This window comes from Ischnura elegans, chromosome 1, assembly GCF_921293095.1.
Source record: "Ischnura elegans chromosome 1, ioIscEleg1.1, whole genome shotgun sequence".
Classification (NCBI taxonomy): Eukaryota; Metazoa; Arthropoda; class Insecta; order Odonata; family Coenagrionidae; genus Ischnura; species Ischnura elegans.
In genome coordinates, this window is record NC_060246.1 from 98,155,061 (window position 1) to 98,182,437 (window position 27,377).

General features: G+C 42.4%; 1 protein-coding gene across 3 annotated transcripts in view; it reads left to right on the top strand.

Annotated features, from left to right (window-relative positions):
• LOC124166931 (midnolin) overlaps nucleotides 1-27,377 on the top strand; it is an 87,992-nt gene that overhangs the window by 27,713 nt on the left and 32,902 nt on the right. For 2 of the 3 annotated variants that reach the window (XM_046544648.1, XM_046544664.1), the window contains one exon: nucleotides 23,714-24,556. In XM_046544648.1, coding sequence (XP_046400604.1) covers nucleotides 23,714-24,556 — 843 coding nt within the window. The remainder of the gene's footprint in view (nucleotides 1-23,713; nucleotides 24,557-27,377) is intronic. The other variant, XM_046544655.1, reaches the window with a different exon arrangement.

Below are 27,377 nucleotides of genomic sequence, written 5' to 3' on the forward strand. Positions count from 1 at the left end.
GACATGGAAAGGGCAGTGGATTTTCTGCCGTATGTTTCGCCACCCGTTTGTTGTATTTGACTAGGTAGCGGTGAATTGCGTCAGTCTGATCTTGGCGCGTGTCGTAATTGGCGTCTGAAGTGGCGTAGAGCCTCATCTTGCTCTCCTTCGGGCCCGAGAAGAGATTTCGTGGGCAAGTAGGCCACGTAGTTGCATCTCTGCCGTTCGTTCCGTCCCCCTAGGTCGTAGTCGCGGATACTCTGCGATGACGCGTGCAATCAAATTTCTTAATAAGGGGTCCCATACACTTATTTTATCGGAGGGAAACACTTCCCAGGAGTATGCTTGGTTACTTTTTTCAACGTTGTGGCTTCACCAATGTCTGCGACGAATGTTCCGTCTTGACTAAAAACTCACTCTTAATTTTTATGTCAATGCACATTTTGTAATGAGCAACTCTTTCCGTTTTATCCTTTTATCTTCTCCTGACTTGCCCCATTTTCGACTCATTCGTCATGAGTTGCATGAATATGCTTGGTTTGCCAGTGGCTTAATATGCCAGCGATCCATTATTGAACGTGTATCTTCGTGAGACTTAGTTGTGGTTATCTCACGCTTTGGTGAGCCTTGTAATTAGTGATTTTCAGGAAAAATTGAGGTTCTGGCTTCTCGGAAGGTACTTCTTGCTGTAATTTTATCCGGGAGTTATTTCGCGTCCACTAATTCTATATCGTTACGGTTATTGTTTTAAATGTTCATTACTCTTTGCGAAGGTAATCGGCTGTGGAAACCTTCATCGGAGATAACGAATAGGAAAGTTGATTTTTTAAATATGATTGAACGAATGTGCAATACCAGTTGAGTTCATATGCGCAAGGTGTTGAGCTGTTTCTGTGGACATTATTTTTATAGGCGAATCACTTCATCTGAGTACCGAAATCTTGTCACAGTCGAATCTGGCCTGTATAGGGTTTTACTGCGCTGCCCTTGAAGTTTTTTAAATCTGTTGTGATCATTCTTCAGAGATATCTTCTCCGTACCTTCGTTGTCACATGCTTCAGTAATATAAGTTCGACCCATTCTTTTCATATTTAAATGCACCCTTTGATGGATAGATCGCATACGGCAACCCTCAGGGCGAGTATGCCACCGGCTGTGGAAGTTTCGTAACCGGGGAAATTCCGGTTGTAGAATCTCTCACGTGTCCGTGGTCTAGGCTCTTCCTTGCGTATCCGTTCACGCCGCTCTTTTTTGCCGTTTTCGCTCGCTTATCTTTCGCATTGGCTGCGAAGTGAATCCTCCCACCACCCACCCTGCTGTCTTTGTAGTGCACACTGTACACTCATCTTCTCACTTCCATGACGTAAGCCTCCCTAAGGGCGTGGCAAAAGTAGTCAATCAATTATTTACCCGAGTACGAAAATGAAAACCTGATACACGACCATACGTGCTACCAAGTTCTAGGTTTACACAGAATTACAATTGAATACTTAAAATTTAGCAACCGGCGGGTACCAAGTACTTTGATGAGCATTCTTGTTTGGCTCATGGTTCTTTTCCATTAGTCTGGGTATTTATTGTAATTACTCGATTCTTTATTTGGCGATAATTTATAATAACGCAAAACTCGGTATGAATACGTAAAATCATGTACACATTTGAGTGTTGGAGTAATTCGGTATCTTTCTCGCTCCTCAAGTGCCTTTATGCAGCGTTACAGGAGGTTTCTTAATGTCAAGCGCACCTGATACTTCAACCTGAACGGGTATCCTGTAACGGAGTTTAGAGCGTTCGTCCTAAATATTCACCCACGCAACTACACCGGAATAAACTGTAGAATGTACAACAGTCGCTGCGGAAGGCCTCTCAAAATCATTTTAGTGCTCGACTGACAAGGTACTTGTTGCTCACCCCTAGGCCTCATACCGATCTCCGAGACGCAGGAAGTATCCGCATGTTAGGCTTAATGAGCGCGCTTCATGTTCCTCATGATCACTTTAATGTTTGTATAACAATTCAAGTTCTCTGTATTCATTAGGGTACTCGAGTATCTGCGAGTGATTGCTTTTGGTACACTCCAAACCCCGTGACTACCCATTCCGAGCGCGCTCTTTCCTTCCCCCGGCTCCCGTGTCTCTTGCCGCCGCGGCAGCTCGACCCGCCCGCTCTCCGCCGCCGTCCTCATCACGACTCGGAAGAGGAGGCCACTTCGCGTGGCGGGCGGGGGAGTCGTATTACCCTTGTCTTTTAGAGGCGACCCGGTTTCCAGGCGGCGAGCGCGCGCGCTATCTTCGCGGACTCCTGCCCCCGCCCTTCATTCCCCCTTGGGGAAAGTAAGCGAGCGCTCCCATCGCCCGTCACTGCCGCGCCGCCGAGCGCGGTTGCCTGAGCGAGAGAGAGAGAGAAGGGAGAGGCGAGAGCTATCGTAGCGAGCTAAGGTCGGCGAGCTGCTTGGCGAATGACGTGACGCGCATTGGCCGCGGTTTTATAATGGCGTCCGTCTCTCCCCTCCCCTCCCCTCCAGCGGTGCGGAGTGTCCACCTGGAGCCCCCGGATCCCGTCCCGGAGGTGCCCTCGGCTGGATCTACTTGTTACCTCGCCGTGAGGGTGTGTTCTGAGGTTGCTAGGAATTCCAGGGGTGCGTGTGTCGTATAAGCGACCTTGTTGTGATTTCGATGCATCTTAGCTCGTAAATTGAAAAATATCCTACTCTTCATATAATCAAATCGAAATCGCAAAAACGAAACGAAAAAAAATAAGCGATATCCGAATCAAATTATTGATCCATCGTCCACATTGAACTTTTTCGTTTGTGGTATTTGTAGTTACCGTTTTATTTTTGGGACCATGCTGTCTTCTATTTGATTTTTTTACGTTAATTATTCGACTTATTTGCGTTCATTTGTTCTAAGTTTCCACGATGTTGTCACGAGTTCTATTCACCTAGCTCTGCTCGTGTGTATTTTTACCCTGACCTAGTTCAATACGTCACTCATCTCTCTCTCTGTCTTCATGCTCCTACCCCACGTTCATGCATTCGAGATTGTAAAAATTAAATATGTTCTTACGGGATATATGATGAATGTCCTTTTATGAGATAGTTTGTATTTTTTACGAAGGATGTCTGGAGATGGAAACGATAGAAAGCGTGCTTACCTGAGCGAGAAAAATTGCCTGCGTGCCCCCACGGACACCAGCCTTGAAGTGGAGATATGAATTGGAGAAGGGAAGGGAAGAATGGTCAGGCGTGCATAATTGTATTAATTGTTTCCCCCTTTTATTCGGCAATTGGAGTACTATGAGGAAGTTTATGTAGTTTTCCGACGCCCCGTGTCCTTAATACTTCGTCATTAACGTCGGAGAACAAACGGAGTCAAGAAAACAAGTGGTGTCCTCCCCGAGGAGTCTCCCTCCAGTTCTCCCCCCTTCGCTCCCACTTGTCTTCATCCCGATGCGCATTTGAATATAATCCGTGCGAGCGACCCAAGGCCATGTTACGCGTGGAGGTGGTTTTCCTCACTCCTACTCGCCTTCTCCCCCCCCCCCCCACCCCCTATGGATGCTTGCCGTCCGAAAACAATGATTTCATTTCGTTTTATGCATCCAAAATAGACGTGAGCTTTCAGGGGCCGTCTTAGTATTTCTAATGATGAGTTATCAGTGCGCCGGCCATTTGCTTTCAATTTGCTCGCCCCTCCCCTTCGTCTCCTGGTAATTTCTCCTCGCTCTCCAAAAATGGGATCTCGCCCGCGTACCTTTCGAAGTGAGACGGGAGAAATTTTAAATGTGTGAAAACGTTGGCTCCGCTGCCGCCATGGAATGAAATACGTAGAGTGGCATGCTTGTGTGGAGGCCTGCTAATGTAAACATCTAATGTTACTTAAATTGGTTTAAAATTCACCCCCCCCCGTATAATCTGAAAATACTTATAGCATTTTTCCGTTTCTCTTCTATTTAACAAATTATTTTTTTTGTTATTATTAGTTTCCATCAAATTCTGTTATATATTTATTGATGAATCTGACTCAAGCCCTGAAAATGTTGCTTTCGAATTTTTGCTTTTGTACTGGATTTTTAAAATCTATTTTAATATTCCCTGTGGTCCAATTTAGCGTGATAGTTTCACAAAGTGGTATTCGTATTGATGTGTTATTGACGTATCTCTTGCATGGCAAAACTAAAATTATTCTTTAACCGTATGTAATTTTTTATCCGCTTAGCTTGTTCATTGTGGTGCTGAGGGGCGTTTATCGCATTGCCTGTCAATTTTGACATGCCTTGGCTCTCCCACAAACCTTCGGTCGTGCCTCATTCTCTTAACTTTGTCGTGTTCTCCCATTCTTTTTCGATTTCTCTTTGTTCATGTAAGCGCCCGTCTTTCATTTGCGAAGGCTACCGCTCGCAAGTGCGACGAAACTTAATTATTGAAAATTTGATTGAATTCTTTCGTTTTTGTTGTATAGCTAAGACAGAATTTGTACGGAAGCTCATTGGGGGAAAGTTTTCAAGTGAATCCCCAACTTATGCATACTGGAAGTTAGCCACAGCACTCTCATACCTCAGCGATCAACTTAATTTTTACTCTCGTTTTATATTACCGTTAACTTATTTGAACTGTAGTAACTCTTGTCTTTGGAATAGAATGTCATTCTTGGCATTGGGAAATCAAATAGTTATTTTTTTTCTTAGGAGGTGTTTTTTCTCCTTTTGTGCTCCTGGGCGGTCGTAACTTGGATCGCCTTGAGTTCTAGTCTATATGGTAGGTTCCTCGAGTTTCCATGCAAGGAAATCGGTATTTATTTTACGAGCACGGTGGAAAGCTTGTAAGCGAGCGTGGACTTTGTTGTTGCTCCGTTTTTGGTTGAAGCCGGCTGCTACGCTTTCCAGGTCCGTGCCGTGTTTCGCCAGCCCTGGTGATCGTATGGAGGTTCGCTGAGGCTCATGCCTCCGAAGGTTCTGCAAGTAGGTCGATCCCAGGAGGGAAGTTGTTCTTTAAAACTGATTTGGGTTAATCGTCGTGGTCAGGCTTGGTGCATCTGACCCGGAAATGGGTCTCAACGTCAGGCTCTTGTTGCAAGTTACAGTATAAAAATTAAACTGTTTTTCTGCTCATTCATATTTTACTGACTCGTTGAATTTTACGGGCATATGTTGTCTGCGATTGCGTGTTCGCGAATTTTGAGTGTTGGGTGGTATTCTCAATTAAGAAAAAGCACGGTCGTCCTGTGATGTCGCATAATTTTTTGTATAAGTTGTGTTAGTTTTGCAATTCTAAAGTGTTTTAATTGCATTGTCGTTGCTGTTTTGGCTCGCCATTTTTTAAATCTAGTTTTCATCTTGTACACAGCGTTATTAGTCCCCGTTATATGAGTTGTAAACGTGATTTGAGAAGGGTGCGTTGCGTCTGTCATTTTTTTCAGGTATGTCAGGTGTCATTCTCATGTTTACTAAACTATTATTAACTTATCTTAAACTCGCGTCAGCAATGGGCTCCATAGTTGCCCGCCATGTGGCATTGCTGTATATGATTGTGTCCATTACGCTACTGTAATGAATTGCCAGTTTCTTTGGTTCTTACGAAAAGTGTGAAGTTTTCATTATCTTTGTCCTTTTTTCCTCGTACCTTAAAATTAGTACCTTCTAGTTATTGTTTTTGTATTTTCTTGTAATTTGTACCTTCTGTTAGTATCTTATTAGATTAGATACTAACAGAAGGTACAAATTACAAGAAAATACAAAAACAATAACTAGAAGGTACTAATTTTAAGGTACGAGGAAAAAAGGACAAAGATAATGAAAACTTCACACTTTTCGTAAGAACCAAAGAAACTGGCAATTCATTACAGTAGCGTAATGGACACAATCATATCAATTACCTTCTAGCATTTGGAAATATGCTAAATGAATTTTTTGCTCTAGTAAACATATGGAGGTAAGCTTCGTGGCCTACATTTAAACATGCTCCTCTTTTTAGTTTCCGAAGCATAGTATTTTGGGGTGAAACGGTATTTATTTTCCTTTTTAAAGGTTAGAGTAGTTTTGTCTAGCAGTTAATTGCTTCTCTTTATTTTAATGATTTTTGAATATGCTTCAGAATGGATTCGTTTAGTATTTTTCTCTTCGTATTGTGCAACTAAATTTGAGTGAAACGGGAGTGGAATTGATGCTTCATTATATTTGGACCCACCTTCCTTTGGTGAAAACCTTCAGTTGGATTTTTTTCGTTAAGTGCGCAATGTGTTCCTTGGCGGTTACTTCTTCCGACGCCTATCGCAATCTACATATCTGTTACGCGTAGAACGCCAAATGGCACTCTTCTCAGAACGTGCTCATACTCATCATGTGGAACGTGCTTGAGTGCTTCCTGCCGTGAACTATTCCCGGGAGATGTTATCTCTATATGCATTTCTATTTGTCATCCTCTTCCACTTATCGTCCCTTTTAATTTAAGCCCTTGTAGCGTTTGACATATGACAGATTTCATCCTAATCAATTTTGAGTGTATATATATATTTAGGCGAAGACAATTGACTATTGACAGATAATTTCATATCGGCCGTCGATATGATGCCAAATTGCAAGGATCCATTTGACAATTCCCGGTGAATGCTGTTACGCAATGGGTCGAGTTATTAGCGAAATGAGTCTTGTTAGCACACCAGGAAAATGAGCGAAAGGAACAATAAGTGTTTGCCTTAGCCATAGCAGGTTTCCCTATCGTTTTTAAATCCATTTTTTCATTTTATTCTATTCTGAATTTATTATCGAATTAAAATGTTTCGCTTGGATTACACTTTTCATTTAACTTAGGGGGCGTCCATTAATTACGTTAGGTGATATGATTTTTTCGACCCTCCCCTTAGATATCGCGATATTTGCCTTGACCCTTCCTTTACGTCTAATCTCACATGAGGTTGTTAAAAATTTATAATTTCAGTATAAATACGTTGATCTATACTTGATTGTGTTGCATTTATTATAAATAACGGTTTGGTTACTAATTTTTATTTGAGATCAATTAATAATAATAAAGTATTTAAGATTTCAAAGATAGTATTCTAGAATCACAATTTTCTATTTTTCTTTGGGGAGAAAAATTATGTGATTTTTGCACCCCCCTCCACACACACCTCTCCCCCCCCCCCCCCCCCCCCTACATGAGATTAGGTGAGAATCGGCTTGACCCTCTCCCCCTAAATGCCTCACGTAATTAATGGATACCCCCTTACATGAATGTCACATTAATTATGGAATTTGACTTTCCAATTACTCTCACTTATAAGTGGCGAGTGTTCTATACGAAAACCGGTGTAATGGCCACGAGAGGCGATTCTAGGTTGGCTGTGTTATTTGATAAATAGAAACTCCTGTCTAGTACCTCGGATATGGGCATTCATTGGCTCCGCTGAGAATATGTACCACATCCCGGAATGTCGTTTTTCCGCAGGCAATGGCTTGACTGGCCCCGACTCATTCCTCTTACTAGTAGGTACTCACCGCCATAAGCGATGCCCGTGCGTTAGCAGTTGCCGGCCGACTCGTTGAAGCGTCGGACGGACATGTCACTGGGAGATACCGCCCCGTTCAAAGAATGGCAGCGGGAAAAAAGGAATGAGTGAATAGCCGCGACGGAGCTTCCTAGGGGCATGTGGATGTCTGAGCGGACCGCTGCATGTCCGGAGATAATGCCCGTATTGGGTGGCGGTTGTCGCGACACATGTGTGTCGAGGGACCGGCTAGTTCGGGTCCGGCTGGCTCGGCGGTTGACGGTGTGGGAGGAAGCAGCGAGAGGAGGAAGAGGCAGAGGAAGAAGCAGAAGGAGTCAGCGAAATTTGCGCTCCCCATTCGCGCATGGAAACGCAGCAGCTCTCTTTCGCTCTTTCCTCATCTTCCGAAAGCTACGTGTAGAAGCAGTGTGTGCATGGGGGATCGAGTGGCTGCCGGGGAGGCAATGGGTTGGCGGTGTCTGGCCGGTCGCTAGGGGGGGGGGGGGGTGGGGGGGGCGCGAGCGAAGCCTTACGGAGAGCGGTTGGGAGATCCAGCCGTCAGCGTCGGGGCGTGGGGATGGAGGGCCTGCCGTTGTGGGATCGATGGAGCGGGGCTGGGAACTAGTGCTCCTCGCCTCTGGCCCCGGGGGGCAGAGTGGGTGGGGGCCGTAGGAGAGGAAGCCGGGACGAGGCGTCTGGGTCGGCCGCGAGGGGCGGGTGGACCCTCCGAGACGGTGCTGTTTCGTGTGTGAGACCCCTAGCGAGGGTAGAAGTTGCCAATAATCCGCCTAAGGTCGATTTTTCACTCTTGTTCTCGTATACACTGCTAATCACGTCAGTAATTCATTCTACTGTGGAAGGATCCGTCTCATTATAACCCTCTTAAATGGTTAGTGAAAGACGTCATGCCCTTTAATGTTGAGAATGTCCAGTTTTGAGTCTTTCTACGTACATTTGGGTACCCAACTGATTTTAAACTGGGCTAGCTATGTGTGATAAAGTCACAAGTATACTAGATCCCTTGTTTTGTGTTTTGGCTGCCGGACTTCGCCTTACAGATTTTTTTTTTCAAATAATCTCCCAAATTTCTAATAATGCAATCCTCACTCCATTTTTGTCTCCAAAAGTTCATCCTCCAAAGCAGCTGTCTCAATCTCTTATAAATGTTTGAATTAGTCGAAAGGCTAATTTGAAAAAATAACAAAGAATTCTCATTTTTTGTATCATGCCTATCGGAAGTGATTTTTTTATTCATCATTCATTATCTTCCTCCAAGTTTATGCCCTAAGTTATTTATGGTCCAGTTCAAGCTTGATTACACAGCATACCATCAGTGCTTATTGTGTGCACCTTGTAGTTCTGCGCGTAACGTATTTACCTCTGCGATAATGAGGTAGGGCGTGGGTTCTTCATCATGCCCGAAGTTGGAATTACTAGCGTGAGATATGTGAAGCTTCCGGCGGCGCGGCAGCCGACCAGTTCGCCCGTTCGCAGAGATGCCGCGCCCTCCCCACCCGCTCCCGGCCGACGCCCTCTCCTCCATCCAATCCCATTACGCCCCTCCCCTCTTCACTTCTCAAAAGTTTGTCCGCAGTCGATTTCAGCGTGCTTAATTACTTACAGCTGTTGGTGATGGAAATGGATATGCCCTAAGGAAGGAAGGTGCCTATCCGAGATTATGGAGGATGTAGGGGTTGAGATGTGTAATATCGTCGCGCCCCACTGTGTCATTCATAAGTTATGGGTAGTTTATGTTTTAACGGTTGTGTAGCACCGTTTTTAATGGCTTAAAGAATGTCGATGTTTCAAATTCGTGTTGGTGTGGACACCGATCCTTATAGTTAAACCATTTATCTATCGTCGTTCGTTTAAACCGTACTTAAAATCATATGAAAAGTGCATATTGTTCTAATGTATATTCAAAGTCACTGTTTGATCTCCCTAAATTGCATCTGCTTAGATTGATACTTGCCTGGACGTTATAAAGGTGCTCTCCAAGTTTATGTTATAAGTATTTAATTTCTTGTTTTAAAGCCAAATCCCAAACAGTTACAGTTGTCAGTTTTCGCTCGTCAAATAAGGCTGGCTTTCTTCCCTAACAGCTGAGTTATTGGCACGTTTCCTAACCACTGCCTGACGGATTGTCGTATATTACCGGCCATTGATCCGCTAGAAGGTGCTTCGCGACGGGGCGGTCTTTAGCGAAGCTTTAAAAGTTTGTCATCTATTGTGAAAGAAGTAGTATACTTAGTTCGGCACAATACAGGTTTCGTGTCCCCATTTACATACTCCTTTCGTGCCTTTTTGGTCTATAACATGGGCTTTAGCTTCTCCGTAGTCGCACGGTGTTAGTATACCTACCAGGGTGGCCTCTTGCTTGAAAATCTGGTAAGTCAGGGAATCCCGTTGTCTGAATATGTCATTTAATGTGTGCGAAATGACTACGCATGTAAAATTATGCTTTGAAATTCAAATGTTGATTTTTCCTCGTCCCCTCAATTATTGGTATCACTCACTGAGTGAATGTACTCGTTGGTTGTTAAGGATAATTGAGGATAAAGCTACCCCAGACTAAGCCACATGTGTATAGAATCATTCATTCAGTGTAGGGAGGCCAGTTCCTTTCCCTGGGTCTCCTCGCACGTAAATAATTTTTATTTTGGGGTGTCCGAAGTTTCACCGTGGTCTGTTGATCAGCAGCAAAGCGCTCTACCCACTAGGCTACTACCCCCCCCCCCATCATAAGTATGTCTTCACCATATAGATTGAGTGATTCCGAGCATGACATTTTTATTGTGATCTATATCTGTTAAAATTATGTTTTATCCCTCGATTCTTCATAATTTGGCCAGAATTTTACCTGAATAATCTGCACTGATGAATATTCCATTGAATTTTATTACCAAAGAGTCGATGGTCTGGAGAGTTTGAAATATATAAGGAATGTTAAATTGATAATTCAGCGGCTACCCAGCATACCTCCATGAGAAAGATAATTTTTACTTGAGGGAGATGAACTAAGTGATGCCGATATCAGTAGTAGTTTACTCTTGCTACAGAAATTCGGCTAGTAGTTTTGGTAATGTACGTGTAAATCGGTGTGCTGTAGAATAACTTAGACAGATTATTTATAATAAAATATAGTCGGTTTGAAAGAATTTACTTAACAGCGGACATTGTTGGTAGTAGAGCTGAAACAATACAATTATGAAGCTATTAAAGTGTATTGCCGTTTATCATCCAGCCCGTAATGCATGTCGTATAATAAATGAATTCAGCTGTCTCTCTTATTCATATAGCAGTTTTATGTGGAGTTGGTGTAAGTGTACATTATTACTTTCCGTTGATTTTAGCCCCCCAAAGTTTCCCGTTTCATATTCTTAGTAAAGGGGGAATTGTTTATTGCAGTCAGTCGATGTTGGCTTTTTCAGCAGAAAGGCCTTGGGAGGAGAAAGTGGACCGTGGCGGGGTCTAAGAGGGCTATAGCCCCTCCCGTGGGTATCCAATTTACACAAGATAGAATGGTAATTTTTTCTGACCCCACTACTCCTGGAATTTTAACCCCCACTTGGCCCTCCCTTGTCCCTATCCTGGATACGCCACTGTCTCTGGGGTAGACCAATAAATAATTTCGAGCGTTACAGGACAGAAAAATAAAATCATTTAACTTGACCGGGAATTTGACATAAAGAGAATCTGTGTTATTTCTTTCAAAAGCAAGTATAGGCATGTGAAACCATAAGTATTCCAATAATAATGCTTTCTTTCTTTCTGCTTAACTCAGCCGATTTATTTAGCACGTTTTGGAAATTCTAGCGTTTCGAAACGTATGACTTTTTCATTTGGAGCTTTAATGACAGTCATCGAACTTGGTCGCTTGCTGACTTGGCGAGCGCTTTAGAATTTCGTCGCCACCGTTTTCTGCCAACCCGTCCGATCGCTGCGGTGGTTGGGATGATTGGGTGTGGCGGTTGGCTGGAAAGTCGTCGATCTCTGAGAAATTTCTGCTGTGACTGGATGAATGCGTTCGCTTGGCCGCTCTCCCCCTCGCCGGGAAAATTCAAAGGACGGTTGACCTCGAGTGTTATAATTGCGGCGGCGAGAATACTCACGGTTGAGTGGTGTAGCCTTGGTTGCCTTTATTTAAAGTATTCTGCAATCCTATTTTAGAACTCAGTAAATGGAGCGATTTCTCTCGGTCAAACGGGCTTTGATTGTGAAGATAGGTGAATATGTCTTGCGTGTTTCGGCTTTGATAAGCATAAAGGTAAATTAGCTATTGATTCTTAATACATACGAATGACAATAATTTATAAACGCTCATCGTATTTGCCTTCAGTATTTATTTCTTGCAAATGCAGATTAGCATATCATTTATTCTCACTTATGGAGTTTTTTACTTAACTTGCCATTTGATTTTTAAATTCATAACTGAATACCTGCAGGAGGTTAAGTGAATATTTTTCTAAAGTCCTATTCGGATGCATCCTGTTTTTCATAGTTTGCATTTGCCTTAGAGAAAATATGTGTGTACTTACCGTCTATATATTTATTGACGTATTTCAGTATTTCAATAAGTTAGGGCTATTTCACGTTAGGGCTATTACGGACTTTCGCCTCTTCTCTAGAAATGTGAAATTTCACGATATTTAGCTGTTTCTTTATTAATGAAATCAGTTCATTTACATTTTTTGTGCCTTATTTCACTCAGCCAAACTAATTTTGTTGTGGTTTATCGTCTCTTCTATTCCATCTTGTCTTTTCAGTGAAACCTACCTTGATTTCATTTGTATTTTGTTCGTGGTGGTGGATCTTAATGTTGTTCTTAACTTTCCAAAATACTTCTTTGGTCCTCATTCGCTACTTGCGCAACGTGAGCATGTCAAGGACACTTTCAGGAGTATTTGACCTGGCTGTTCATCTCTTGCGACGTTTCTTGATATGTTTTCTGGAGGATATTTATAATTCAAACCCAGGCCTCTTTCTGATTTTTAATTGCGATCCTGGATCCTTTTTGGATGTGTAATGAGTTCTCTATCTAGACTTATGATGATTATGATTGCATTATCAATCAGTGCTGCTGCTGGCCTTTGTCATCCAAGTTTCTATGGAGAATTCTTATACGGAGTAATTTTATCGTCACTCCAAGGTCGTATGGTGAATGTTGCTGTAACTGTAGGTCGTATAAGTCGATGTTCACAGAACTAGTTTTATGCAATTTGACGTCTGTGTTGATTTTGCTGTCATATTCGTGTAGTCTTGGCCCGTCCTTCAGTGGCTCTACACTGTGATATAATTAGTATTTCATGAAGAGTTTGGTGTTTTACATCTTACTGTAATGAGCGCCGATATAGATCCTGGGGAATAAAATACACTGAATGCTATCTGTTACAAGCAGTAGAATAGAAACGTGTGGTTGCAAGAATCCATACTTACGTCCTGTCCTTTGGTATTTTTCGAAGTGCGCTCTTTATGGTGGGTAATATCGTCAAATTGTATATCTATTTTGAAGGCCAGATGCTTCGCCGGTATTGCATGTAGAAGTGTGTCGTACACAAATTACGTTTTGCTGCGCCTTTGGTGGCGCGTAGTTTCTTACTTGTGGACAAGAGGTTCACCATCTTCGATGAGTCAATTTGCGGAGCTTGCTCTCTCTTCCTCTCTCTCCATGATGCGATGGTGTATACATTATAAGTCGTGGGCACGAGGCTGTTATGTGTGCTAGGACTCAGTAAGGTTCGCGCAGACGTCATTACAATCTCGTTCGCGTGGAGGAAGTACTCGAGAATTTTTCTTTTCCACCTTTGCGACACCCACTATCCAGCCACCACCGTACCCTTCCCCTCCCTCCATTCCTCCGCAGCCTGCCTCGCTCTCCCGTGACCTTCTTCGCTTTCCTCCCCTCCCCCTTTGCCATCTCTTGTCGAAGTTTCCTATCAAGCCACCTACCCGACCAGCCAGCGGCGTCCGTCGCCCAAGCCGACAGCTGGAACGAGGCGATTCCGGGACAGAAGTTTTGGCATTCACCGAAATGAACATTTTTCATAGATCATGGGCTTCGGACTTATGTCGAAACTGTTGTATCGGCGCTAGCGTGCTTTTTCTGCCAACACAGCAATTTGATTATCCTTAGGTGACTTACAACTGTTGAACCTCGTTTGCTATGTTCTAATCGAGTAGGACTGAGTGGTATTAATCTCTCTTTTTGAAGTGTTTTGAAATGGTTCCCTTGCCGCCATTCAACTTAACCCTGACGGTTGCTAGGAAGCGACCCCTACCTAATGTTAGCAGTGAATATCATCTTCGTATAAGTTTTCTTTTTTATTGCGTTGTAAGACCTCAATCGTAAAATACAGAATTTCAGTCCATCTTTTTGACCACTGAAACTAATTCAAGCGCTGACGATCAATGTGAATGCCTACCTCCTGGCCGGTTAGAGGAGACTTTTTGTCCACTTGCCCATTATGAAAGCAGTAAGGTGTAAATATTGGTTTTTCCATCTGTTTATTGCTTTGCGATTTTAATATTCACCTCATATACGCCGAAGTGTGTAGAAGCAGTGTAGTAACCGACGTATTGAATGTCGATAATTATCGCCCTTTGGGCTGCGTGGAGGGCGTTGTCAATAACTTTAGTCGGCAAGATGGCTAGGGCCATATTGTGGGGGGAGAGGCTGAGGCTTGAATGCAGCCGATAAGAGCGTTATAGCTCGACGTGCCCGATAATTATGGTCGCTGCCGTTGCAATTTTTTCGCATCGAGTTTCGATATCGTTATTTCGAGCATCGTTCAGCCCGCCAGCGCAGCCGCGCTCCGAGCCTCCTCTCATCTCCTTGCATGCTTCGGCCAACTCTCCGTCTTGCACTCTCGGCTGGCCCACGCTGGGCTTACCGCCTTTCCCCTTGCTCGCCCATGTCTGCACAACCGCCACCCCCCCCCTCACCCTCCTATGGGATTCTCCCCTTTAGCCTTATTCCTCTCCGCACCGTCCCTCTCCCGCTAACTCCTGGCCGTAACCTCTCTCTTCGTCCCGGCTTCCCCTACCTCCTCGCTCGGGAACCATTTTCGTCTTTTTCCGAAAACATTTCAATGTCCTCCTTGGGGGCTCGTTTCTTCTCCTCATGCCTTTTTTTCCAGCATTGCTGTATTATGATCGGTAGCCTGTCTGCCGCTTCCAGTGATGCAAATAATGCGGCGAAAACTGACCTCCTTCTCCAGGAATATAGGCGATATGAACAGAAATATCGGAATTAAGTTCTTGTATCAATGATGGAAGGGAATAGATATCATACGTGTTAACTATTGTAACGCAACTACTAACCGATCAAAAAGGCAAATTGAGTTTGAGAGCGTATATATCAGTGAGAAATATTTGTATAAAAACAAAAAGTGTTTACAAGGAAATCCTGTTTTATTGTAAAAATGTTATGGAAGTCTTTCGCAACCTTAATTAATTTTTTAGCGCGAATAATGAAAATACAGGCCTGTGGTTAGACTCAACGACGTAAGGTATAGCTAAGCTGGCGTTTAACGTTATTGCCTTCCCGTATAATACAATAGTATACATTAGCACTAGTTTTGCAGTCGACTTTGTTCTGTAAACTAGATGAGCGTGGTTGAAAACGGGAAAATCTCTTCGTTTTGGTTTCCCCTCGTTCCCCACGTTCCCCACTCGGGATCCTTTTTCGCCTTTCTGTCTTTTCCTGAAAACATTTCACCGTCCGTCGTGTCCTTCGTGGGGTCTCCTTTACCTCCCCCTCCGATTTCAGGCTCAGTGCCTCTCCCTCCTCCGTTGTCTAGCTCCCCTCATCTGCTTCCATCCATTCCTTCGCCCAGTCCTCTCCGCCACTGGATCTACTCGTTCCCACGTTCCTCCGTCTCGCTCCACGGTTCTCTCCTCTCTTCCTACTCATTCATCCCGAACACCTTGGGCCTCTCCCAGTCCTCCCACCTGCCCTCCCTGCCCTCAGCCTATTTTCCCCTCCCGTGTCCTTTTTTTTCCTTTCTCCGTGTCTACACTCTCCTCCTCCTCGTCCTGTGCCCACCTTTTATGCCTGTTTTCTCTTTTAGTGTTTCCTCTCTCGGTGGCAATCTTCGGCTTACGCCATAACGTTATTTCTAGCGCCCTGTTTCAGTTTTCCCTCGTCCAGATTTGTTCGGGAGAAATGCTTCGGTGCTCGGGGGGGGGGGAAATGGATGGCTCTTTTTTCATTCTGGTTTTCAAGTCTCAGTCGACTGTTGTATCGGGTGTATTGTTCCTTTGAAATATGTGCCTTTAATCGGTCCACGTTCTTTCCTCGCCGAGGTTTTAATTCTGGATTGTTGGTCGTTGAGTACGATGGGGTGGAGTATTAGGTTGTGCGTGGGCATTGAGTTTTCTCTTATTCTGCTCCGTGGGAAAGTGCCTAGATCGCTCAAGCGGTATTGTTCGCCATCGTTTCCTCCACTTCGTTCAGACAGCTGTTTAGAAATATTGTAAATTCCGTAAGTACGTTTTTTAATTGCACAGTTTGTGAAGATACTGAGATTTTAAGCGTGGGACTAATTGTGAGATATCTCAGAGCACGTGTGTGAAACTTGGTAATATCCAATATTTTACATGCATGTATTTTCCATTCAAGTGAAGTATATCTTGCAGTATCGATTGACTTAATACCATAAGATTCGTGAGTTTCCTTATCTAGTTGTTTTGTTGTAGTACCTTTTTTGTGGGCTAGTTCGTTTTGATTCTCATATGCTACACGACTAGCTAATCGGCATTAAAATATCGAGGAATGAGTATAGTTTCTAGCGAATAATGTGTCTTTGCTCTTATCATTTGCGTCATTTGTCATTCCTTGTTCTTCTTTATCGAACTTACTTTATTCTAGACTGCTTTGACAAATCATCTTACTCGAGCTTCTTCTCTTGTTTTCAGCATTTGTATGTACTAAAAAACACGTTGCATTTGTCTTGCGCTCTATTTCGTCCAAACCCGCTCCATAACCTCTTCATTCGGTTTGTCCGTCCTTTATGCATCCGTAGAGGTGACTAAGATTGGTTTTAGGCTTAATTAAGCGTTCATTTCCTAGCTCATCAATGACATGGAGGAGTGGAGTTTGAAAATTATATAAGTAAATTAAATGAATCAGCCATGAATTATTTTGAAATTTCATGTTCCTCCTAAATTTTATTGAATTTTTTAATGATATTCCGTACAATATTTTGGAAATCACTACTGATTTTAATTCGATGCTGCAGTGAAAATAACCTAACTGAATATTCGAAATGTGTAATATGTATCACTGCGCTTATTACTAATGTCCTACTGGTTTTGAAATTTGGTATTTTGCTCCGCGTTTATTAGAAAAGTTTTTTAATCCGTTTGCTTACCTCGCTGTCATACAAACTCAGTGGTCCTGCTCCCGTCATTAGCTAAATCCTTCGTTAGCAAATAGCCGTCTTAATTTACAGCGTTTTCTTGATTAAGTCACTATGTAAGCAATTCTTTGAGTGATTAACTTCTTATTGTGGTCATGTTTTTGCGGGAGTTTAAATGGTTAGCATTTATCTATAAATGCGATATTGAAGCACCAAAATTATCTCATTCCGGACGTACTTAATTCTTTGGTGTATGAAATTTCGTTATTTTAATTGAAAACCTATTTCTATAACTTTAATGGAGTGAAGATTTAATCAATCTCCCTTGCGTAAAGTTAGTCTTTTGAGTACCGACCCTTTTAGGTCCTTAAGTTGCGTTTAAAAAGATTGTACTCCCCTTATATCGTTTTTCCCTACCATTAGTATTCGTCCAATAGAGCATGCTGGCATTCGCGGCTATCATCATGGAGGAGCCTGATGCATGGCATCCTTATCTAAAGAATTTTCAGCCCCTGGTCTTTAACCTGTGGCGGAATCTGAAAGGTTGCGGTCTTCATTTTAAGCTATTCAATTTGGAAGCAGGGGTATGGCTTTAGGAGAGAGGTAGTCATTGAGCAGGTGCTGTTGCCATAGGCCTCTGGCAAGTTGACAGGTATAAAGGGGCGCTGAAGGCACGGGGGAATCCCTTCAATGCATTCCCCAGGTAGAATGTTCAGCTTGCTGGTGCAGGGAACGAGAGACCTCCGTCCTTTTTTCCACCTCACGTTCTAGCCCCTCTCGGGCCTTTCCTTCTCGAAGCCATGGGTTATTTTGATCTTATGACCCGTGGTGGTGGATGCCTCTCAATCTTTTTTCCCCTTTTCTATTTATCACAGTCTGTAGGTTGTCAAATTTGCCTTTTTATTCTTAACCGTGCTCAAAATTAGTCATCGATGGTCAAGGAGGCAAAGCAAAATTGAGGACTGGCATATGTTTTGTGTAATGGCTTGAGAATATCAGAGCTGGCTCAGGGTCGACAAATTAGCCCAGATAAAGATTTGATTAGTGTTTTCATATCCACTCAATTGTATTTTAAGGAATAGACGTGATGACAGTAAGGTGATTTAATTCGTGTGTTTTTAGTCTGTAACCTTACATTGTTTGTGGTGAGCGTAGTACCTAGTGGGTAAAGCGCTTGATTGCTTATCGAAGGTGTCCCGGGATCAAATCAAGCCGTCAGGCATAACCTTTAACGAACATACTCCCAAGGGCAAGGTGGCATCAGGGAAAGAATTTGCATCCTAACGTTATATCTGTGATAATCACACGCCTGCGGATTAGTCCGGGGTGAACACTACCTTTGCCTAGCCAATGCAGGCATTTGGTTGCATCACTGAATGTTAATATCCATAGACAGTGACGATGTAGTCTATGGAAGATAAGATTTGATGTTTCCTTTGTGTATTTGTTTGAGGTTACAGGATTTTGACCAAAGGCGTGTAAATTCAGCCATAACAATCCGAGGTGTCGAAAAACAGTACCTTGAAACGCTTTTGTTGGGCATTATTCGTGGGTGTGTCAACCCGGTTCCTTGACTTCTGTCATCATTCCCGGTTCACACGAAAGTTAGTTCCCTTTTGATATCACTCATCGGAGATGATACAGAAAGTATTTTAATAAATATCCTTTCCTTCCGAACTCTTTTTCCGTAGTGAGTGAAATTTTCAAATCTTAGGAAAATTCAGTACCTTACCCAAAAATTTTTCATATATTATGCACCTAAGAAATGCTCAATTTACTTGTAATTCCATAAAATCAACAGATTTAGGCGTTACTTGGTGGAACGATGAGATATTCATGGTTAAATAAAAACACAGTACTATTCCACAACCATATATTTTTGCAGTCTGCAGACTGCAAAAATATATGGTTGTGGAATAGTACTGTGTTTTTATTTAACCATGAATTGTAATTCCATATTTAAGGTAATGCCAGGAGCTTAGTACCCTCTACCTCTTTTCTACGAGCTAAACTTCGCCACGATAGATCACACGAAAAATTGTAAATGATCGTCTCCTCTGTAGAATTTTCATTTAATACATATGCTGCCACCTATTCAAGAATTGAAATCGGTTGTATAAATAAGTTTTGTCAGCTGCATAATTAAAGGTGTAATCATTTTCTAAACTTTCATATCCTCAGTGACTTGATTTGTTCCCCGTTGACATGCGCATAACTTTTGATGAATGAATGCATTAACTTAATATTATTGGATATCAGAAAGGAATTATCTTATGCGATGAGCTGCAATTTTATATTCCCTGAAATAATGGAATTGTTTTGAAAATTATTTCATACAGATACCACGTATTCTTTAGAGGGAGTAACACTCTTGCACGAGGTCTTTTTCCTCGATGAGGTAATATTTTAAAACGTAACAATATTATCTTGCATTGAGCAGGCACTTGTGATAATTTGCTTGTGTTTATTTCATCTTAAAATATGTAGTTCTTTAGTTTTTCATAAGGAATATTTTTGTATTTGATGTATAGGAAAATGTTGACAAGAGTTTACTCCGTACAACTTGAATTTTAAAAGACGATAAGTTTGAAACGATTTATTTGTCGCGAAAAAGGGTGAGACATGACTGATTGAGATGGAGTGATGCGTCCTATAAATTATTTTCTCTTATTCCCTGGGTTTGATATGCCGATAATTGCTTCTTGGTTTTCGACGTAGTTTGGTTTTATTCCCCCTGGTCTGCCCCAGCTATTTTTGTTTCCGAGCCATTTTTGAGGGCTATTTGAATGCGAGTTTAGGGCGGGGAACTCACGGCATGCAATTTGTTCGTCTGGGCATCCTGCAGAAATGACGCGTCGGCCTAAGTATGCGTGGATGATGCTCGCGGTTTCCACACTAAAAGTTTCCTCGCTTGGCTCTCTTTTCCGACGCCTCTGCCGAATCGAAAATAGAATTAGCCGAACCCCGTCCATCTATATTCGTCTCCCAAAAGAGGCATTTTACACGTTTCCCCCCAGTCTTGTTGCTTTCGGCGGGGAGGTGTGCACCGGCTTAGGCTCTCCTCATCAGTTGTAGGAAATCTTTATGTTCGTATTTTAAATGCATATAACAGTACAACGAATCATATGGAGCAGCTTTCCCGAATACGTCAGTGTTCGCCTCTGGAGATATAGTTTTTTGTCGAGCTCCATATTCATCTCCCCATGTAAATGTTTTTGTAATCAAAGGAAGATTTTTATTGACAATGTTTTTTTTAACACAATGATAAAATAATTCAATTTATCTTTAATTGATTACTCTCTCAATTATAGCTTTGGAATCATATAGGTTCTTAGTGTGGGAAGTAAGAAATAGTTTTTACTGATCCATAATTAGGCGGGAATCGCCGAAACACAATCATTGAAAGTTCAATAACTACGAATTTGGAAAATCAGTTATAGAGTTGAGAAATAATTTTTATTGCCACAGGATACGTTTTATAACAGAATCTCCCTCACTTCCTTTCTCACAGTTAAGGTTAAAGCCATAGGAAGAAAGTGTCGCACTGCATTTGGGGGCCTTAACCGACTGCCTAAATTAAGATGGGTTTTCCAATCGCTTTTGGCTTCCATTCGAAGGAATGCATATCAGCTTCTTCAGAGTATGCTCATAGGCTGGCATGTATTAGTTTTTACCCTGGTAATTGTTCAAAATTAATTGAAAGAATTGTCAACTTTAGTTACTAGGGATGTGCGAGTACTCGAAAAGTACTAATTAGAGTCGAGTAGTTGGTACTCGACTCGAGTGATTCGAGTAGCATTAGGAATGTTGAGTCGAGTAGTTTAGGTTACTGAGTTCTCGAGGCCAGTAAGTTTAGAAATCTGCCGACAGGGAGCGCTGTCATGAAGCATTATTACAATGGTGCAAATGTTTTTACTCAGGGCTGTTTCTGGCAGTTTGGGTACGTATATATTAACTAAATTGACCACATATTACTAGAGGTTAATTTATTTCAATAGTGCTTTTGGAACTTTTCAAGGCATTTTAATTTTCATTCATCTCTTTATACTGACACAATTGCTATCAGCATTCCTTATTATATTTTCCTTTTTACATCAAGCTAGGTATTTATAAAAGAAAGTGCACAATAGGATTTGAAAATGAGAATATGTTGTGGCATACGTATTATCACATTGCCAGATCCAGAAATGACCAAACTCGACTCTACTCGATACTCGCGAGTAGTTTTCAACTCCACTCGATACTCGACTCGAAATCAAAAAGCAATACACGCACATCCGTATTGGTCACTATAATTTTCTTTTCTGTATCAAGTTTAATTTCAGGAAACAGGTGATATATTAAAGGTCAAGTAATAAAAATCTATTTGTTGTTTCATTTTATTAGTAGTAATCACTCCATTAGACTGCGTTATCACGTACAGAAGGGTCATTGCTGGCTCCTTTGGTACTTAATATTCCGTGGTCTGAAGGTATGACTACATGCCTTTTTAACTATAAACTTAAAAATATTCCATTGGTGACGATAATCTCCTCACTGACTAAAGTTATTGTGTAACGCATACAAGAATCCAATGTTTATTACTTTAGTGACTCTATAATAAACACAGACGTTAAACTCTGTTAAGCGTTATTAGGTAGTCATTTAGAGGGTAGGCCTATCATTTTTGAACTACGGTTGCCGTAGTCGAAAGTACTTGCTGTGCCTTAGTTAGTAAAGGATAGGTGTAGATCAGTTTATCTCGAACCATGGACCTTGCTCGTTTATTACATTTTACTCTCAATATTTGGGTGAATTTAAACTTTAACTTTTGCTCCTTTTGTTCAAGTGTGCTCTTGCCTGACTAGCAGGTGTTGATAAATATGATCTTTGGATCATTTCCTCAACGAAAGAAATGTTATAGGCGCAGATGATCGTAATCATGTTGTTTTACATCAGTAACCAATGAAGCTTACGAGTTTACCAAGGTGATGCAATGGGTTGAATGTGGAATATCTTCGATGGCTTGTTACGTTCTTTTATTTTTCAAAGTCTGTGCGATGCCCTCAGCGTTGGGAGTGGTGCTGTATGAAATTGCGGTCTAGCATTCAGGAATTCTCGCCTTGTGGGAGGGAATCAGCCGCCCACGGAGTGTCAACTTGAATCCTTGTTTCCACGGAAGCCATAGATTTGTGTAGGATTTTCCGTGTTTGCCTAGCTTCTAATCCTTTTAACTCTTGCTGCGAGCTGCTTCAAGGTATACACCCTTCCTTTGTTACACTAATTGACTATTATTATTATTCTTTAACTGGGTTTTACATGCTGAAATAGTGGTTACAGAGAGATACTCCATCTCCAAGCTATAGGTATACATGGCTATTTAGTGTTATGGCATGTATCGTAAATGTTATTCCAAACTGTGAATCAAATCAAAAGGGCATTAGAAAGGTCAGATCCTTCTTCCTTTAAGAAGATACGATGTTGTGAAAACTTGTTCGTATAAAATCGTATATATAGTTTACCTACTGTCTGAAATTGTTTTCGAATCTTGCATGCTTCAGTTATTATCATCCGCAATATTCTCGCGGCCAATTTACGCCCATCTCAACGTTGTATCAGCTGAGTATATTATTATTATAATATTACGTTCTTTTGGCCGTCTATCACAGGGTGCATCACATGTGAATTATAATGGGTCATTTAAACCTTCATAGGTTATTTTTCGTTATGTATTTCATTCATTCCCTCATGCTATTCTTTCTTGTTTATTTAATATTTTGTTTGGCTAATCTGCTGGAGATACCCTCTTGGCCTAAGAATGACCACCAAGTTATCAGTACTCGTTCTTATTTACCCACTTTTCTCGCGTTATCTCGGTGGAGGAATGCTCTAATTTCAGTTGTGGTTACATATTTACGTCGACAAAGTTAATGCTTGTTAGTCTTTCGTGGTAATTTTGTATTGATAGGAATCGTTATTTGTTGATGCAGAGCTATTACTTTTGTGTAAGTTACGGAATTCACTCACAATTGTTCATTCTCAGTCGTTTAATTGTCATTGACTGTATGGTAGCCAGGGAGAAAGAGCACAGGTCTCGTTGGGATTATAGCTGGGAAGAGGAGAGAAATCGGACGCAACTGGTCACCGAGGTGGAACGGGGTACCGTTCATCTCTTCCTCGCCACTCTTTGCTTTGTATTATGAGATAAACCTGGCCCAGTAGCGTCGCGTCAACCAATGGTCATAATTACGAAGATAAGAATGTTATTACTATTTACACTGAAAAGTAAGTGGAATTTCTAAATTGGGCCAGTTCACTCGCGAAATCAATCAGATGCCTATATCTCTACATTATATGCATGTGTGAATTATTTTTTCGTGAGAGAACTTCCGTCATTACGTCTTCTCCAACCTATAGAGCGTCATCTTTTATAATCAATGGTTTCAGGCGTCATAAATCCTGTATGCGTTAAATCTTTTATATCACATATTTTTGAAGTACCATTACGCCAATGATGGTGTATTTGCCTTGCCGATAATCAAAGGAAATTGAAATTAAGTGTCTGCAAGGTAAATTTAATAGAAATTATGTATTTTTTCAAGACCGTTATTCGTATTTTAATTACTTTTACGGGTAATTTCCGGGTCTTTTGAGTTAATTTTAATTATTTGTAATTCGTTTTCGCTATAGTCCACTCGGTATAAAATTTTCGTGATAATGGCTAACTTGTCCAAAATTCCAACATTGTGAATGGCCACCCTATTGGCTACATCCGTGAAGCGGCATTACGAGTATCGACTAGCATGTGCACGTGCCTTGCCCCTTTCTCATTCCGCCCCTCTGCAGTCATTTCGTCCTTAGGGAGTTCCCCTGCACCCGTGCTAATGCAGATTCCGTGCTCTTTTCCAGGTGAATGACTTCCTTTCCGGCAAGGCGCCCCTCAACCTCACCATGCGCCTGGGCGACCACATGATGCTCATCCAGCTCCAGCTCTCCACCGTCACGCCATCCACGGCCTCCTCCTCGTCTTCATCCTCCTCGGCCACCCTCGCGTCCTCCTCGCGGCGCTCCTCTTCCTCCGCCGCCTCCTCCTCCTCCTCCACCTCCTCCTCGCGGCTCATCTCCTCCTCGAGCTACTCCTCGTCGTCGCACCACCACTCGAGGTCCGGATCATCCACGCGGACCACGCCTCATCCCCCGCCACATCCCCCGCCCAACCTCAACTTCACCCGGCCCACCTCCTCCCCATCATCCTCCACCAACTCCTCCTCCTCCACGCCGGCGTCCTCCCACCTCCACCACCCGGTCTCCCCCACACCCTCCGCGGCTACCACCGTGTCTGCAGCCCCCCTCCTGGGCGGGACCTGCGCCGGGCGTGGTTTGACCTCCGCCCACCACCCCTCTGCCTCCTCCAACGTCACCTCCTCCACCGCCGTCGCCTCCTCCACCACCACCGCCACCTCCTCCTCCGCCACGCCCTCGTGCCGCTGCGACGCCTCTCCGTCCGCCCCCACCCACTCTGTCACCTGCCCCCTCTCCTCGTCCCCTTCGTCGTCTGCCGCCACCGCCGCCGCGACGCCGCCGGCGGGGACCCCCGCGACCGCTGCCGCCGCCGCCTCCACCGCCTCGGCCGCCGCTGCTCCGAAGCCAACTCTAGACACACGCGCCCTCGCGGAAGCCAGCAGAAACCTTACGCAGACCCTGAAGCAGCTGTCGTCTGAGGTACTCACTTCACGCAGTGATGTGACGGAGGTGAGCCCGTCGTCAAAACGATGGCCCCGTGCATTACGGCTACTTAGTGGGACTAGTATTAGTAGTTTGTAGTATATTTTTAATGCTCCTAAAATAATGTCTTCTCAAAAATTCCCCTGGGTTTACTCGCCTGTTTTGTTGTTACGAAACTTAACTAATTTCGAGTGGTGGCGTTTTTGGGATATATTTTAATCGCCATAAATATTGTTTACTTGGTCAATTCAAAATCGTTTTTAGCATGCGTTGATGTTATGAGGTAAATGTTTTGTATCCAGTAAATGCCGATGTAAAGTTTAGAATGTCATAAGTATGAACTACAGCGATCATTAGTTTGATGTGGTGACCGCATTCATGTCTCACAAATATCTTAACCTTTCTGCTGAAAGTAAGGTTTCTACTAGCCTGGATGAATAAAATAACTGAGGCGCATGGCAAAATCCTTAATCCTTACACTATTATATTAGTAATATCAATCCAATTAAGTAAAATGGATTAAAATTTAAAATTTCTCTGAGCTCTGGGGGGGAGGGTTTATCCCCCAAAACCTCCCCTCGCTGCGTCACTGAACTCTTGTACCCCCATCGTTAACTCCTTCACCAATGTACGTCACATGCGATGAGTCCTGATTTACCTTTAATCCTTTCACATTCCCTTTGAGGTACTAAATTATTGTGGGGATTGTTTGAATTTGAGGATCATTCTTTCAAGGCTACGTAGTTTTCAATTAGGAAATGTCATTCGAATTTCGTGCTTCTTATTCCTAATATCCCAGTTATCCTACATAATGTACGAGGTTGTCAATTATTTTGAAATTCTTATTGAATAAATATATTCTTATATATAGTTTCATTTTTATGTGGGCAAGTTTTACGTCTTGGTTGCCCCATACAAGCGCATGCCTTGACCTTCCTAGGGCTTTTTGCACTCTTCCACCTAATATTTTCTCCCAATACTCGTTATAAAAATACTCTACTTTGTCCTTGGTGGGGGTCTCGTGAAGTGTGAAGTCTCGGAGGAACTATCTGCATAAACATTGGCAACCGCGATTCTTGGAATAAAACGGCTAGTCGAGAGGAGGAGGAGGTAACGGGGCCCCATCTTATCGCGTTCTCGTTGTCGGAGAGGTTCCGCTCCGTTGATTTTTATGGTATCACGCTCGGAATTTCAAGTGCGCGACTGCTTATTTTTGCTGAAGCAATTCAAAACGTATTTGCTAATACTGATAAATCATTTGTTGCTCTGAGAATCTTTTACCTCTGCAAAGGACGTGCAGTGACGATGACCTTTGCTCGTTTTAATGGGAACGGGGCCTTATCTCTTTTCATGAGGAAAACGTTATTTTGGTAACCTTTGTGAGGGCTGCCATTATCGTCCCGGCGAATCTTTTCGTCGGTGACGGCGTGTACCGACGCGCCCCTCTTATACCTGCCATTTCTTTTTCGAACCGATAATTTAACAAATATCAGAAACTATCAATCTGACACGCCTGTTGAGAAAGTGGGCGTTTGTCCAAAAATAACATTTGGAGGTTATTCGAATGCATGTATTCCCCGAGGACCGTAAAGAGACGAGAAATCTATATTGTCCCCGAAAAGTCTCGTTTTCTTTAATTAACGTGTTACATGTCTTAAATGTACGGTGTACTTAGATTACCGTGAAGTAGATAATTAGAAAAAATTACTAAAGCACTTTATAAATTGTCGTATTGGTGATAACGGCATTAGAAGTAGTCGTAATGCTATAGTTTCCTTAACTGTTAGTGTTTTAATGATGACATGGATCATGATAAATAGGCGGCCTCTGAAGAAACTCTTCAGTCGAGAAACAATTACGAACAGCTAAAACCGTTTAATTACCATTATTTTGGCAACGTAGTGTCATAGCTTAATTCCTACTATTCTCATTAAACAAAGTTTAATTTTTAGGACTTAATTTGTCATCTCTTATCACTCGAGGTGAGATTTTTGTAGCACTGGTAGTAGAGATAATTACTTTTTTGCTGCCTTGTTGAAAATTTTTGTTACATGAATTCTCGGAAATACGCGTTCTCTTTGCCGTAACGCGTTTTCATACTCCCTTGTTATCAAACAGCTTTATCTCAAGTATGATGTAATTTTTGTTGGAAACCTTCGAAATCTCTCTTCTTGCCTTTTGGGTCGGCCGTGCTATCTTTCTTTGGGAACTGTATGTGTAAATTACTATTGAAATCAAGTATTGGAGGTATCCGCTTTTCCATTACACCGGTGGAGTTTTTGTCTAGCTTGAGGTGTACGACCTAATTTAAAAGTGGCCAGGGACGCTGTAAGATCCGAATGAGGTCGCTGCCGGTTTCTATTTTCTCTCCCCCCTCAACACCTATCACCGCTGTCGCTAGAAATATCAAGTTCTAAAAGAATGCTGCTCTTGAAAAATTTCTGTGGAAACTATAAGGTACAATGGATTTTAGAGGCGTACGATTATCGTAGTGTGTTCGTGCTTTGGTGTTCCAAAAAAGGCGGTTCCGAGTTCTCAATCCACCCCCTAGTAGTTATTTTTTACGTTGTTGTACGATTGATTTCCAAGTGAAAATAAAATTAGATATTTTGTCAGAAAATATCTACCTGTTTTCCTCTAAATCTTTCGCTTAGTATCATGCATAAGTTCCATAATTTCATTACTATTTAGTTTCATTATATGATAATTTGACAGTTATAATGAAATAATGGACTTGAACGATATCAAGTAAGTATTTGGTCGGATCTCATAGTCAAGAGCGCATCACGTTCGCTCCCACGTTAATGCTTGCAAGCAATAATCCCCTAAACGCTCCCGGCGTTAATCT